Source organism: Microtus pennsylvanicus, chromosome 10 (genome assembly GCF_037038515.1).
Source record: "Microtus pennsylvanicus isolate mMicPen1 chromosome 10, mMicPen1.hap1, whole genome shotgun sequence".
Classification (NCBI taxonomy): Eukaryota; Metazoa; Chordata; class Mammalia; order Rodentia; family Cricetidae; genus Microtus; species Microtus pennsylvanicus.
This window is the reverse complement of record NC_134588.1, coordinates 34,137,694-34,155,063: the sequence shown is the minus strand read 5'-3', so window position 1 is coordinate 34,155,063 and position 17,370 is coordinate 34,137,694. Positions and strand designations below refer to the sequence as shown.

General features: G+C 41.9%; 1 protein-coding gene across 4 annotated transcripts in view; it reads right to left on the bottom strand.

Moving 5' to 3' along the window:
• Dennd1b (DENN domain containing 1B) overlaps nt 1–16,386 on the bottom strand; it is a 210,468-nt gene extending 194,082 nt beyond the window's left edge. For all 4 annotated transcript variants that reach the window (XM_075988141.1, XM_075988142.1, XM_075988143.1 and 1 more), the window contains exons 1-2: nt 16,238–16,386; nt 14,118–14,182 (exon numbers count right to left, since the gene is read on the bottom strand). In XM_075988141.1, coding sequence (XP_075844256.1) covers nt 14,118–14,182; nt 16,238–16,254 — 82 coding nt within the window. In that variant the 5' untranslated portion in view covers nt 16,255–16,386. The remainder of the gene's footprint in view (nt 1–14,117; nt 14,183–16,237) is intronic.
• Between the last annotated feature and the right edge of the window lie 984 nt (nt 16,387–17,370).

Genomic DNA, 17,370 nt, shown 5'->3' with positions numbered 1-17,370 from the left:
GCAACACAGATGTCTAGGGAAACCTGAAAACGCCTCTTCACCAATGGCATCAGACTAGTTCTATTACTAAAAAATAATGGATTACCTGAACTAAGCAGCTACATGACTGAGAAACAGAATCTTCTGTCAATCATGATTAACAAATTTAATATAATCACCTACTATTTTGTAGATTTTAATGTCAAGGCCAGGGCTTTCTTATTGCTAGATTTGTTTTCAACTATTAGAATATGCTTCCTTTACACTGACAGCTTTATTAATGAGAAAATATGGTACTAGTGGCCAGATTTACATGAGTAATTATTACTGAATTTTATCAATTATCTTATATTTTTTAAAAAATCACTAAAAACAAATGATTATAAAATTCTTATGTATTTCACTGAATCTGTAAATAGAGGTAACTATTATGAAAAGAATATTCTAGGCCTTAGCTTAACATAATAAGACATAGTTAAATAAATGTAATGCACCATTATAATTCCTAAATTTTGTTGTCATTGCTAAATTCTCCTCTGTACAACACTTGTAATCAAAAGCCTTCATAAATATACTGTGATGATGTGGGATTCCCCTCTGTATGCTGTGAGTATTACCATTGGTTAATAAAGAAGCTGCCTTGGCCTATGGCATGGCAGAATATAGCTAGGTGGGAAGAGATAGAGAGAGTGAGTAAGCAGAGTCAGAGAGACACCACATAGCTGCCAAAGGAGAACAGACAGGGGAACCTTACTGGTGGTAATCCACAGCCTCGTGGCAATACATAGATTAATAGAGATAGGTTATTTTAAGATGTAAAAGTTAATTAGTAAGAAGCCTGAGCTAAAAGACCAAGCAGTGTTGTTAATAAAGTTTTTGTGTGATTATTCGGGTCTGGGTGGTCGGGAAATGAACAACCAGTCTCACTCTATACTGTGATATTAGATCATTATATATTAAATATATCTATACATATAATACAGAAAGGGAGTTATAAAAGAAATGCATATGTTTAAATTATAATGAAAATCCGTGCTTGAAAAGTGTGTGTGTGTGTGTGTGTGTGTGTGTGTGTGTGTGTGTGTGTTGCTACTCCTATCATTCCTCACGGCTTTCTGATAAAAAATAGAAAGGGCTTTAACTGCTCTCATTTTAAAGACTCGTTTTAAAAACTAAGGCTCAAAAAGATTATTAAGCCAGAATTCTAGCCCAAATTCTTCCAACTCCATTCTCACTGTGGAGTTCTGCCATCTTAAATTAGAACAAAATGGCAGTGTAAGAAAAACTAGGTTCTCGCCAAAATGACCGTGAAGGAAACAGTCCAGTGTGTGTCACTCAGGGGATGAAGACTGCGAACATAAGGAGCTCATAGCCCTGGCCCCAGGCCAGGCCAGGGACCTCTTGCCATTGGAGGTCTCTTTTCCCAGATGTGACAGAACTACTGCTGTTTTCTATGGCACAGATAAAAAAATTAAGAAACACTAAAATTGAGACATAATGAATGTACAGTCTCAAGTAAATTAAATTTGTTTGGCAAATATAAGCTCCATGAACTTTTACTAAATTACCCATAGAAGAGATGTATATCAATGATTTAACAGAATCTTACTGCAAAGATAGTTCCTAGACCCCAATTAAATTTCCTATTCAATCAAGAAAGTTGTAAACAAATCCAGATATGTAGAGGTTGGTGCCATGAGGGGACAGGCTTGAATTTACTGCCTTCCTCGTTACAAACCACAGTGCAGACTGAACATTCCCTGTCCGAACTCCTGACACCAGAAATCCTCAAAACTTTGACACCATGAGCATCAACATGACATTACAAATGGAAAATTCCACGTCTGACCTCCTCATTCCTCTAATCACAGCACTTCGGGACTAAAGCAGGATTGCCATAAATTTGAGTTCCATACCAATTCAGGCTACAGTGTGAGTCATTGTCTCAAAAAACAAACAAACAAACAAAAGGTATAAGCAATAAGCTTTATGTGTGTGTATACACACACATATATGTATACCTTCTATCACTTATATATGTATATATCATATATAATTTATTATAAATTAACTTCAGTTATAAATAAATTAAATCTCATTTTAGATCTTGGCCCCATTCCCAGATACTGCATAAGTATGTATGAATATAGAGACACACAAGATATTGCACGTGGGTAAATATTGTATATCTAAAATCTAAAATGAGGCTTAGTTGCTTTATACATAGCCCAAGTTTACACACATACACATGAAAATACTCCAAAATTTGAAAAACTCCAAAACACAAAACAATCCTTCCCAAGTATTTCAGATAAGGAATAACAACCTCATTAGTATTTATTTTCATAGAACTCAGCCAATTACATCATACCTCTCAACTGAAACACTCTGAGAACCCTATACTTGTATTATGTCTTGAATCTCAATTTATCGTCATTCATAACAACTTCCTAGCTTCTCAAGGTTAACTCTTGAAAGCCTGAAAGCTTACGTGTATATGGAACTCCCATTTTGCTGCTAGGATTTATACCTGTGATTTTTTTTTTTTGGCCAGGGGGAGGGGAAATCAAGAAAAGGTATGTCCTGATGGAGGCATAGCATTGGTAAAACACATACCTAGCATGCTGTATGCACAAGGCCTACTGTATCCACCAGTGCTAGCAAAAGAAGGGAAGGGGGAGGAAAGAAGAGGAAGCACAGAAGGGCAGGGCAGGGCAGGGCAGGGGAAAGCCACACGGTAACTTCCCAGTTACATTTGTTCCATCTGAACACAGTTTAAGTGGCACTATCAAATATGATGATGCCAACTTCTTGCCTCTGGCAAATTCCTCTTGCAGCAATAAATAATTAACTTCTTAGCCCAGAACAGATTAGAGTCTTCACCAGCCTTTTCCTGACGCTCCCCAACACTAAATGGAGGACAAGGAAGAAGCCAGTTAGACTTCCATTAAACCGTCCCTTCTTCCAAGCTGGCAGTTTCCACTCAAGTGACTACACTCTGTCACACAGATAACCACCATAGAGCTTAAAAACAAAATAAAATTTCTCTTACTATAATGTTAAATGGTACAATTTACAAGACTCTTCTCCACCACTATGTACTTGAGTTTGATAAAAACTGAAGAAACGCCATGAAAGGTCTTAGAAACACACACAAATAAAAAAATGAAAGTAAAACAAGTTAAAGGACTTGGCCAATGTCATGCACCTCGCCAGTAGAGCAGTCAGAATCAAAGGCATGGTGCTGCAGTGGATTCTGGGAGCCACACCTGCACTGCGGACCATACTCAGCAAATGATGCACTTTATGTAGAATATCATGGATTCAATTATGCTTCCCAACTATTAGACTAAAATCAGACAAATCCTGTGTCCAGACAAGTAGGAAATTTTAACATTACTAATTTTAGGGTAAGCAGTCAATGTCACTACCAATACTATAATTGCCATTAAACACTTGGATGTTATAATTTTTTCCTAACAATTCCCAGCCTCCATCTCTTCTGTAATACATCTGGATCTGTTCACAGCAAACACATAATCTTGATGAAAGTACTATCCAAGAGTATACTGAAGGTGTTCTTCATGAAGTCACACAACAACAACACAGTAAGGTCCGAAAACTCAGTGTTAAGTCCTTTGTGGTGTGTGTCTGTGTGCGTGTAAAACATAGTTTACTAAGCCAAGTAAATTAAATTCATTAGTTGCTTTAAAACTATTATAAATACTATTTGGATTTACAGGAAAATGTAATTATTCAGGATCTTTCTTTTAAAACTCCCGGAATAATTATACAATTTTCTCTTCTAAAATGGGACCTGAAATATTTGGATTCTAACAAGAACTGTTTCTAATTCCTTCTACACCATTCTTACGCATATTCTCTCAGGAGCAACCACACAGACCCTGAAAACGCCTGGTGTTCCTGAGCACTCACACAGCTGGGGGCTGGGCAGATGGCTCAGCCCAAGGAGAAAAGCTCAGGTCCTAGCATCCACAAGAGCCACCTCAAGCACCTGCATTCCCGTGTGCATGCCCAAACACATGCACATAGTTAAAAATAATAAATCTTTACAAGCACACATACACCTGAACTGATGAAGCCTAAATCCAACCAATGTTAGGGGCACAGGTTAGTTATAAACACCCATAAAATAACAGTCAACTATGTTTTACAGCTGCTCAGGTAACAGAGTCTTAAGCCCGCCCAACTGTAATTACTTGTAAATTTGAAGACCAAGCACACCCTTATATTAGTGCATTTCTTCTGCAAACCCCAGAGCTATCTACTTCTGAGATGACTAATTTCTGGAAGCTTCCACATCTAACAGAACACCACTGGATGTACTGCACTGATAGCTGCGTGCTCTTTTACAGGTTCAAGTGATAACTAAGAAGGAACTGAAAGAGGAAGGGCCCCATCTGATCTTTATCATCTCTGCCTACCAAGTCAGCCTGCGGTTTATCAACAGTTCGGCTTTAAAACATCTTACACGGAGCACCCATTTGATGTGATGATAAAAATCCACAACCTTTCCTTCCTTTACATTGACATTTTCTAAAATATTTAAAAAATCTCCACCAGGCTTGAGTAGTATAGGACAATCTTCTCCTAATTTCACTTTAATAACAGGAGACTATTTAGCAGGTACTGATGGACACCATTCATGGCATCTTCCCAGAGTCTCAAGAGAAGTGGGCCCTAGACCTCAAAAGCTGAAAAGCCAGTGGACAAGACTCAGGACATCAGTGACCTAGTGTAAAACAGACACTGGAAGATTATTCAAGTACCTGTTTGCACTGCTTTTTACTTCTGTAGCTTCATTTTTCAAAACTATGTTTTTAAAGAAGTTTAATGATGAAACACTATTAAATTCTCAATACCAGCTGAGGACTTCCATTCCTTTCACAGCCCAGAGGCTGCGAAAGTGGCTCAGTGTAGGGTTCAACCCAGCGCAGCTACAAAAATACACTAAAATAATAATAATAATTTTAAGAGACAGTTGGCCTGGTGCTTTCCTCAGTGCTATTGCACACAGAGTCAGCATGTAAGCACCGGGCATCCTGACCAAGGCAGGTTACACTGCTTTAGCTGGGACCATTCCTTCGTCTTCCCTTTAGATGCACGGGCTGATACCAAATGCAATCTGTCCCCTCAGCAGCATTCACAGAAGTTTAAATATGAAGAAAAGCTCAAAATAATTTGAGGAAAAGATAATCACCTGACATGCAACTGATGGCTGGGAAATGTCTAATGGCCACACCCTCCCTCACCTAGCAGCTCCACTGTCCCCCCCACACACACACACTCACACACACACACACACACACACACGCATGCAAACACACACACACACACACGCATGCACACACACACACACACACACGCGCGCGCGCGCGCGCGCGCGCGCGCGCACATGTGGCTTCAGGGCCTTTTCCCGCGGGAGAGCTGCATATCACCGCCTTGACTGCACCACTACAATTTGGAAGTGACGCACCCCATTCAGCAATGCCATCTGCTTTTCATCTGGGCCTGACTCACATCTGGGGCCTGGAAAACTCACTGAAATGAATGAGAAGACTAAACGTGTGTGGTGCTTGGGCACATCTTCCTATGACCTTGCTAATGTCACAACACCACTCCGGGACAGTGAGAAGGCCCGACAAGCGAAGGTGTCTACAGGGTGTGCTCTGACCTCCACTTGTGTGCCACAGGACATGCATTCATGCATACACACACTCCAAATGATAAATAGGGGTAATTTTAAAATTCAATAATAATAATTTGAACCACACCTAGAATTTATTAGGGATTTTCCAAAACACGCGACTTTCTAAATATCACTGCAAAATATCTCACTAGTGTTAAAGAACTGCATTACGAGAAGCCTAATGATGAAGAGCTTAGGCTCCATGTCACAGAAACAAGTCCAAATCCCAGTTCTACCTAGGGACACTGTGCATCTTGGGGAAATGATTTAGCCTTGCTGGGCCTCCATTTCTTTATCTTTCTAAAACAAATCTCTACCTTCTATAATTATAGTAAAGACAATACAGATACACAGACACTTGTTATATTTCCTAACATAATATGAACGACAAGTATGGTTTTTATCACTATTTCTATAAAACATCTACTTTGAAGTCTAATCAGGTAAATGAAAATATAATTAAAGGTCTTTATAATGTTACAGCTTTGTTTTATTAACTGGGAATGTTTTATATATATATATGTATATATATATCAAAATGTAATTAATTTACTGCACAAATATTCTTAATATACTTACATACTTAATAAAGCCATTAATTGAAAATTAATAAAGACAGTAAAACCAAACTAGAATGCTCCCTTATGGCAAACCACATCTATTTTCATTATATTTGATTTCATTATTTGGCTGTGCTGAGATCAATCCAGGGCATTGCACATCCTAGTAAAGTACTTACCACTGAGCTACATCTGCAGCTCCAAACTGCATCTTTTTAATTAATCTGAGTTTACAAGGCTTTCTTTAGAATGAAAATGGTCCCTTGAGAGCTATCTATCAATTGTTCACACCTCACTGTGAATTTAATCATATAAGACCTTTAAACAACATGCGCCCACTTGGTGTGTTATTTGAAGAGTGTAAAGAAGAAAGGTAATTTTATAACAAAGTGCTTGGAACTGACTCAATTCTGGGCAGCAGGTAACCACCCCACAGCCCCACGAGAAGAGAGTGGCTCAGAACTGTTCAGACAGCAAAGCCACGGCCTCTCTGGGAAGCTTCAAGTTCTCTTATTCATTCACCTGTCCTGAGCACTAATATCACACAATGCCTCACACTTACGCTGAGTTATTACCTCTCAGAGCTCAACTCAGGGCCACCGTGGACAAGTTTCTCCACCAGATCAATGACTGGCACATCACACAAGGAAGAACTAATACACATTCTTCTATAGATAAAATCAAATTGATACCTAAAATAAATCAATTTATCATGAATCTATATACAATTAAGACTCTAACTTTGCCTGAAACATCATCCTACCTTACAACACAGAAACACCCCGTATCTTAAGAACTTCTCAAAACTATCTTTTTTTTTTTTTTTTTGAGACAGGGTTTCTCTGTAGCTTTTTGGTTCCTGTCCTGGAACTAGCTCTTGTAGACCAGGCTGGCCTCGAACTCACAGAGATCCGCCTGCCTCTGCCTCCCGAGTGCTGGGATTAAAAGCGTGGGCCACCACCGCCCGGCTCAAAACTATCTCGAATCCTTTCTAAACTGTAAACAACAGCCAACAAACAAGAAGGTCTGAGCACTCATAACATTCCTTTAGCATAAAGCCAAGACCTAATGTTGTAAAAAGCTTTGGAACATTCAGCACTCGCTGCAGTGGAGGAGTCTATCAGAACTGACGATCTCATTGTTACCTAAAACAACTAGGACACTTGCTTAAAGTAGCCCCCAAATATACTGCCAATAATATCCACAAACATAGTTAAAATGCATACCACAGTAGGTAAAGTATTGCCTCTGACTCACAAATCACACACATATTTGCAGGGAAGACAGGAAACAGCATGAAAATGTAAGAAAAGTCCCCCAATTATAGACTATTGTCACAAGTATTAAAAGGACACATTACCTTGAAAATCTAGGGGAAAACATTCCATAGAAAAGCCTGAATAAACTTGCTGTGCTGTGCCAGCTCAATAATGGTCACGGCAGCCCCAGAGCACAGCACTGTGTATACAAGAGCACTAGGGAGGGGCGCTGGGCCCCCCATCACAGTGGGACCCATAAAAGTTCCAAGACAAGGAGCCACCTCAGACTGCAGTAGCAGCAAAATACATATATATAACTAACGCAGGTAGTAAGACCAGGCCATCGAGTATAAAATGCAACTGAACACTGCCCAAGTAACAAGGAACACATGCACAACAGTGCTGTTTTCATGGGCAGCCACTCGAGGAAGAAACCACAAAGACCCACACAAATATAAAAGAAGAACACCCTTAACTATTTGCTACTGGGGAAAAAATGGCATATTCCAAGAATATGATTCTAAAGAATCACAGTAAATTTTGTTCCTAGTTAGTATCTATGGGAAAAAGAAGTGGTCTCATTTTCTGGAACGATGTAGTATATAAATATTTCCAGTACAGGTGGCCCTCTTTATCCTAGATCATCTGGTGGAAAAGGCCTTGGACAGAACATGCTAACAAACATAAGCCAAGTATGCAAGACGAGTGTGCCGAGTACATTTTACTACGGACTTTCCGCTACTGGGCAACAGTGTGGAACCTCCCACAGCACCTTAGTGTGTCTGTTACTCACCAGCATCCTACTTCCTGCTGAGCGGACTCTGGGATGTGAGAAGAGGAAGGGAAACATGAGTACTTAATATGAGAAACCTAAGCCCAGGGTACACCAGAGCAGCTCAGTCCAGTGTGGGTGTGTGTGTGGGTGTGTGTGGGGGTGTGTGCACTTAAATTTTTTTGAGACATAGTCTCACTCTACGGTAGAATGCCAGGATGCAGGATATAGCACTATGCCCACTATGTACATACATTTCAAATGTTCCTGCTTCTGTCACACCAGTTTGTGTTTGAAATCACTTCCACAAGAAGTCCTCTGAATGAACTGTACTGGCATCTGCTTGCCCACTGCCACCACAGGTTCAATTTCTATACCTTTTCATTCTGTATTTATCAAGGATGTCAGACTCTCGTGAGCTCTCTCCTAAGGAAAATAACTAAGGTGGTTCATGAAGTTATAACTAGACATGACAATATTAAGCTCTTTACAAACACTCTAAGTGACAAAATGCTGTTCTTAGCAAACTACATCATCACATTATAAAGAAAAAATAATCAAATGTAGGTTAATAAATATCTCCTTATACAGGGCATGGGGAAGACTAAATTATTTGATTTAAGATTCTGATTTAAGAAAATTCACACTTTCAACTGTTAACATGAGTTGGAAATTTAAGACGTAGATGATTAAAAGAATAGTAATTCTATAGCAACTTGGATGATCTCATCAAAGAAAAAAAACTATAACAAAGGGACTTGATCCTAAGAAAAATAATCAGATAATGATATGGGAATAGAGCAAACAAGGTTTGCTAAAGATAAGCTTGAACTGTAATAACCATAAGTGCAGATCCAAGAGTCCTTTAATATGGAAACATAAGCCTCATAAGTGAAGAGGAGGGCTCCAGGCTAGTCAGTCTATAAAGGGAATTATACAAGGAAAAGCCTCGTATCATTTAAATTATAATGGTTTTTTTAATTTCAGAAAACACACTGTATTTTTGTTTAAAATGACCTGCTGCACATATCATTAATATTCTATACCCTCCTATTATAAAACAGGCCACAATGAGTTTACAAGTGACATTATGCAATGGGAGGCAAGACAGAAGTGATTAACCTCAGAACACAGGGATACCACTGCAGACAAACTTGCTAATTTCTCTGTGCTTTTGGTTTCTTCATGAGAGTAGCACTTCCTATCCCATAAGATTTTTGTGAGACTTAAGGACCTAGTACATTTGTTAAAGCCCCCGGGCCTGTGCCTGCCTCCAAGTAAACACTACACAAATAGCTGCTGCTGCTGCCACTTCTTACCACCAGTCAGCAACAGGGAAAAAGAAAAAGAGAGGACAGAGGCCCGAAGCCACCGCCCAAAACAGAAGCCTGTAGTGAAGGCATCTTTTACTAAGGAACAGTTAGTTTTCATTTCCTTGAAGTGTCCAATCTTGCTGGAGAAAGTGGTGCAAGCAGAGTAATGTAAGTTTTGTTATTAGAACTGGGGCTAGGCCAGCTCTGCCGTCTGTACTTTCCGGCCTCTGTGGAGTGTGGGCGAGCAGGAGGGTGGCAAAGGCAATGAATCTGGCGATCCACCAAGAACAACATTAAGTTCTAAACTGTGGCACTGTGCTCTGGAAAGCTGGTCTACACGCTACTGGAAGACTGTCTTGCCAGGAAAATCTCCTTTAAAAAAGAGGCCACAGCCAACATGAAGACATGGCCAGAAACAATTCTATTAACAAACAGGGGACAGACTAGGAAACATCACCAGTCCCTCTCACAGCACGCTTCAAATCTGTAGGGGACTCCAAACAAAACTTATTTTTCAGTATTCTAAATATGATATGGGGGACTGAAGAGACAGCTCAGCAGTTAAAAGCACTGGCTGCTCTTCCAGAGGACCCGGGTTCAATTCTCAGCATCCACATGGCAGCTCACAATTATCTAGAACTCCAGTTCCAGGGGATCTGGCACCGTCACACCAATGCACACAAAATAAATAAATTAGATAAATTTTAAAAATGGTATTATGTTCAGAAACAGTAATGAAACGCCTTGAAACAAGTCCAGACAGCGAACGACTAGATGAATATCTGCCATGTCAAGTTCTAGTTCCCCAGTTAATTTATTTCCAAATGAACTAAAACAGTCAATAACTTGTTTCTGGGGACTAGGGAGATAGTTCAGTAACTAAAGGCTCTTGCTGCTCTTTCAGAGGACTCAAGCTCAATTCCTAGCTCCCAGGTTAAGTGGCTCACAGTTACCTGGAACTCCAGCTCCAGGGAGCCCATCACCTTCTTCTAGCCTCTACTGGCACCAAATACACACACATACACTGACATGAAGAAAAATAAAATTCTATTTCTGTTTATACATATGATACTTATGAAAGATTTAAGTTCTCCATAAAAAATGAGTGAAAAATCATGTTAAATATTTTAACATGAAAAATAAAGGCGTATTTTCTGTATGAAAAAATAAGCGATCAAAAAAATAAAGTGACACTCTGAACAACCCTTTACAAAGAATACTTCAACTAATCTCCTAATATCTATTCCTTTACAATTAATTATTAGGCCAAACACAATACCCACTCCATAGCCCTCCATCTCTACAGGGTCAACGATGTCCTTCTAAGCAATGGTCATAGCCACGACAACTCTGGCCACTGAGGTTCAAGAAGACATTTTTTGAGAAAAGTTCTGCTTCTAAAGAAAGAGTCATGAAAAGCCAAAGTTTTCTCCTCTTCCACCTGCACTCATATTCAAGAAAGCAGGCTTCTGAGGTCTAGGGATAGACATCTTGAAACCACAAGATACTAGGCCTTTGAATGACAAGATCTGTAATTTCATAATTAAGAGTTGATGACTCACTCCAGGGATTTTCTCTTACACAGACTTAAGAAATGTCCATTTAGACTTAGGGTCAGTTTTACACTTGTAAAAGCATCCTAATTTATAAGGTTTGCTCTCTTATAAGGATACTCCCAGACAAGCCGAAATCCAGCCCAGAGTCTATCACAGTGGTAGAACACGCCCCATAGACAAGCCGAAATCCAGCCCAGTCTTCTTAAAACAAACCAGCTATTGACAATTACAAGGAAATGCTACAATACTTTTCAAAGAACTTCCACATATTTTCTTTTACTATTTAGCAATAAAAGAGGTAATTAATAAGATAGAAACACCAAGCAACTTGGCCTAAAATTTTACTTTTAGATCCCACTTAGTTATATGCACCATAACTTCTTAGGGCACAAAAGGTTATAACTTCATGGAACCGAAAATATTCATCATGTTTAAATGATGCAAAGCATCGCTGAAGCAAGAAACGGCAATGTTTGGATGTGGTTGACGTTAGCTTTAAAAAGCCTTCAAGCAGCCGGTCGGTGGTGGCGCAAGCCTTTAATCCCAGCACTTGGGAGGCAGAGGCAGGCGGATCTCTGTGAGTTCGAGACTAGCCTGGACTACAAGAGCTAGTTCCAGGACAGGCTCCAAAACCACAGAGAAACCCTGTCTCGAAAAACCAAAAAAAAAAAAAAAAGCCTTCAAGCCAGGTGTAGTGGCACACCCCAATCCCAGTGCTAAAAAGCTAAGTGCAAAGACCACAAGCCTGAGGCTGGCCTTAGTTGCAGTAGTGAGAAACAGTCTCAGAAAAATAAGGAGGGGGGGGGGGGGGGGACAATTTTAAATCTTTAGAATTTGCTGTTAGGTGGTAAGCTAGGGTGGATATGCTAAAACTGAGGCTCCAGCTCAGTGGTTCAGACTTTTGTAAATTAACACGTGGATCTAATTCAATCCCCAACATTGTCCAAACTGGCGATAAAGGGCGGGGCACAAAAAGGAACCTTGATCTGAGGTACTCTTGACAATTCTCTGAGACAGGCAGATGGTTCAGTGGGTAAGGCGCTTGCCTTACAAACGTTAAGACCTAAGTTCAGAACCCAAGTTCAGTGAGGTGGTACATGTATGTAATCCCAGAGCCAAGGGGAGATAAGAGGTAGAGACACGCAAGTCCCCCAGAACGCGAGTGCCAGCTAGCCTGGTAAACAGAGTACCTGTGAACAACAAAGAAACCCCATCTCAAACAAAGTAGACAGCAAAGGCCAGCACCTGAAATCCTCATCTGACTTCCACATATACACCAGGCCAAGTGTGTGCTGGCACTCACACACTAATGCACACACATCACATATACAAAGAATAGACTGACCGGCTTGAAGAGAAGCCAAAATTGCTTGTCTTGTCCACTTATGATATTCCCAACTTTGCCAGACTGTATAAACTGTAAAATACAAATGAAGATGTCTCTGGAAAGCAGTGATTTCACAGCAGCAGCAAGGTGAGATGGCAAGAAAAGAAGTCAGTAACACAGAACAACCAGTCAGAAAACGCAGACAGCAGACAAAGGAAGCAAGGAGGACACCACCAAGGCCTTCCGTGAACCACAGATTAACACATGCGCAGATCAGTTGTTACATGAAGCACTTTTATACTTTTATAAGACTGCTTTGTGACCTGAAGTACACACATTTAAAATGAAAAAGCTCCCATGTTTCCCAGGAAAATTCATCCTGCTGTATAACACATCAGATGAGTACTGCCTCATACACCTTAGGTTAACAGTGCAGTAGTTCTTCTAAGGTTAACTCATACCAAAAATGCGCTACCAACTTAAGCAAAGTATGGAAAATTAACATACGCATGTGTGTGTCTGCACAAAAGACACAAGCCCAAGCTGCACAGAGGATATGGCTGCGACTGGGGTACCCAAATGAGCAAGCTCTACCACGTGGAGGACAATCATGGACGACGACTTCTCTAGCTGGAAGACGTTACTTGGCACCTTGGGATTTCTTCTTGCTAACTGGCAAACTTGAACAGAGCTGTCGTTCCAGGAGACCAGAAACAAAGCTGACACAAGTTCTGGGGCCAAGAATGTGTGTGATTTCCTACCTAAAATTAGCCATGCCCGTTTCACCACAGCTGGGCTGGGCTCCTCTATTGTAAGGTGTGCAGCGCCAAATTACTTAAGAGTATGTAATTGCTGGCTAATCTTAGGACTAAGAGTGTCAGAGACTTCCCACCCAGGCTTCAGGATGGCTAACTGGTCTCCACAAAGCCCCATACTTAATGGCCTTGCCATCTAGGGCCTAACTATACCACTAATGAGCCATGTACTAAAAACGTATAGCATGTACAAAATAAGCAAAAAGAGATGCTCCTTTGCCTCTGACTGACTCTGCTTCCAAAGACACACACACTATAGGAAAGGAGATTTTTAAAAAATGGACAAAAGTCACAATACTTTAAAAAGTAAATATTTGTTTTCAGGAAAATTGTATAGAACCCACAATAAAAACCTTCCAAGTTATGTTACTCATGTTTACCTTCCCAAGTTCTGTGCAACTGGAATAAATCCAACAGAAGGAGCTATTCCGCGAACATAGTACATTCCAGGAACATCACAAGGAACTGGTGAAGGTACCGTTAGTACTTGCAGGAAAATTTACAGTATTTTTTTTTAATAGAGCTGACTTTCAAACACAGATGAAAGCAAATGAAAAGGCATGCCTTCTTACCATGAACAAGGGCAGTTTTGTCAACTAGGAGCAAAGCTGAGCTGTAAGTTGAAACCCAAGCTGCCCAGATAACAACCCTGATTTCTACAAGCCCAAAGCAAAGACCTCGCATCTATTTTATTACCAGCAATTTGAGATCCTGGAACAGACATCTGGCACTCTCAAGTTCCCGATATAATCATGCAACGCAAGAACGCAGCATTAACACTTATTTTGACATACTCGATTACAGGAGGAGGTAAAAGAACGCATACCTTCATTTTCAGAGGCATGGCACTTCACTTTCAACACCAAGTCAAAAGTTCTTTCTGGATTTTCCCTAAAATAGAAAGAATCTTGTTATATTTTATTTGCTTTACACAGCACATAAGCATTAACTACATAGCTTCTATACAAGCATGGCTGTGGGCTTGTGTGGTACTAAGAATCGAACCCAGAGTCTGTTCACGCTGAGATGGCCATCCCTGTATTTACTGAGTTCTAAATCGAGCCCTGTGCCTGCTGGCAATGGCTTCTATGAGGCTCCCTGACTGTGTAACAGTAACATAAATGAAAATGTTTTATCAGTTTATTAAGAGTTAAAGTTCAGACTTTGGAGTGCTGGAGCTGGGAGCAAAGTATTTCATTGACCTCTGAGATTGCTTCCTCTCCTATAATGTACCCTGTCTGCGTCACAGAGTAACTGTGACGATGAGACATCAATTAATATGTGAATGTTCGTTAGAGAGTAGTAGATTTCATCTTATTGACTCAAAACTGGAAAGCCAGGGCACTCCTACTAAGCATCTTCTCATACTGCCATAATTCTAACACCAACTCTCGGCTTTCCTCCAAAGAGCCTGCCATAGTGAGAAAGATGAGATCCTAATTCCACCTGCATGTTCTAAAGACGATCACGGAAGAGTGCCCCATAGACGGGCACCTGCTTTTCCTGGGCATATCTAAAGAAGCTGTTCACACACTCCAAGCTAACCAAACCTAACAAATTATTTTCCTTATATCAATTATCTTGAAGGAATTTAGACATTTGCCTCCTCATTAAATTCCCCCACCTTTAGAAGTTACTAGTTCGGTTTCTTTTTCCCCCCTAGTTTCTTACTCATTTAACCTATTTTTTAAATTTCAAAAAGTGAACTGAAATCTACTGAGATATTTAAAGCAAACAAAAATGTGCTGCTGTAATGTCTCTTTCCTTGAGAAGGTGTGAGATCAAGTCTGGGAACATGGCTCAACAGTTCGTGCCCTAGAGTGCCTGAAGCCTTGGGTTTGACCATGGTGGGAGGGGGAGTGTAGGGGGAGCTGTTAAAGTAAAAGACGTCACAATGCAAAAAAGTGATGGCATATATTTCAATTACTCCTGCTACGACTGGTGCCTTTCTTAATATCTACCTTCTTCAAAATGTTATTAATGTAACAATAATTATTAATTACTTCTCACATCTAAATAAACATATGTAACAATAATTATTAATTACTTCTCACATCTAAATAAACATTGATTTTAAATATCAACCAGAGAAAAAGACAAGCCATATAGATTAATTTACAAATATACACTTCCTCATCATCCCCACTATTAACTTGTTTCATGGGCATATAATGGGCTCTGGTGAACTTTTTTAAAATCCCTTTATAATACAATTAATTGTCCAAAAAGTATGCTTTTAAAAAAAAACTCACCCTGCACTTCATGGTGTCAAACACCAAAGGAAATATTCTAAAATGCATAAGGCTTCTACTTCCATTACACGTTTAAAATTGGTCTTAGGTAGAAAAATTAAATAGTAACTCTGTGATACTTCTCTGCGACCTACGGGGCCTTTCAAGTGGCACAACAAATACACAGGGTGAGGTAGACGGAATGGGAGGGGGCGGTAAAAGACGGAATTTCTTCCCAAAGTAAAGTTTCAGAAGGAGCCCAGCAATCACCCGTCTCTGAGACACCTCAAAGCAGAGCCACCACCGTTATTCAAATTGCTTTTCACCTACTCCCCAGAAGTAAAATGGCCAATGATAAAGAGCCACCTTGGTGCATCTACCACTCCGCAAGCAGCGCACACGGAGGGGCTGTATAAACAAACGGCGCTTTCATTTTATGTGAAGGGAAAGCATCAGAAAGCATCCCAGGCCACCCTGGAAAATCACCCTGAAGACAGCAACGGCGACCTGGGTAGCCGGGAGAGCGGTTTCATAACAACCGCTCGCAGAGCCGCCCGCCCGCCCGCCCGCCCGCCCGCCCGCCCGCCGTCCGGGCCCGGGGAAGCAGGGTCGCGGACCCGGCAGGCTTTGCGGCCTAGCGCCGACCGCCGCGCAGCCAGCCGTACCGGGCAGGCCGCACCCGGGGCGGCTGACGCCGGGCCCCGCCGCCGCTCACCTGGTCCTGCGGTCCATGGTCACATGTCGCTGCGGGGCCGCCGTCGCCCCGCGCCCGCACGCCCGCACGCCGCCTGGGACGCGCTGCTCAGAGCGGCGGCCGGTCCACGGCGCCCTCCGCGGCCTCGCGGGGACAGCACCGCGGCGACGCCGCCCCCGCCCCCGCCCCCGCCTCCCGGTTCCCGCGACCCGGCCGGCGGCGGCGGCTTGGCCACCTTCCGCGAACCAGGAAGTCGTCGGGAGGGGGAAGGGGCGCACGGGGACGCGCCCTGCGGCTGCACCTGGCCGCGCGGCCCGCGGGCGGGACCTGCCCTCCTGCTGTCCTGGGCACCGGTTCCCGCTGCCGCCGTCCTGGAAAAACACTTCTGTCCCCGGGTTCCCACATCACGACTTCCATTCATTCCCAGTTCAGAGCTCAAGTGGGTGCTACCGCTCCGGCCTCACTCCAGCTGTGGCCCGGCTAGTGCTCTCTGAAAGCCAGAGCCGCCCCCTCCTGATTCAGGAATGTTCAGACTTTAGGCACCTGCTAAACAGCTCTGCCAAATAGCTCAAGGATAGGCTCCAGTTGCCTGCCTGCACAGATGGGAAACACATTCCGGCCGCAGACACAGACGCACAGCCAAAGACTTAACTTTTGAACACACAGTGGCAGCCCCCCACTGAGTGTCGTTCTACTGAGTTGAGAAGGTACCGCGAAGGAAGGAGGAGGTGAATGAACCCCAGAACTCCAAAGCATGTATTCTGTAAGCAATGCTAAACATTGGCTTGGCAAGCCCCACACCTGGTACAGGTACCTAAATCACCACATCACAGAGCAAGAGACTGGTACCTAAATCACCACATCACAGAGCAAGATAAGCAGTGGGCAGTGGCAAAGCTGGAATCAAATCAAGCCAGTCTCTTGCTGAGTCTTTACTGTACGTAGCTTCTTATTGCTTCTTCTGCCGTCTCAAATTTGGGATCTGCTAAGAAGACATTTAGAAAGATGTACTGTGGACATTCAAAACGTTGTCCACGGCTAGAGTCTCTCGCTAGGGTCTGGGAAAGGCCTTCTCCCAGCTAGCATCCCCCCTTTAACAAGGCTGGAGTGACTGTCATCCAATGGGGGTTGCTTCGGACTGGGTCCACATAGAA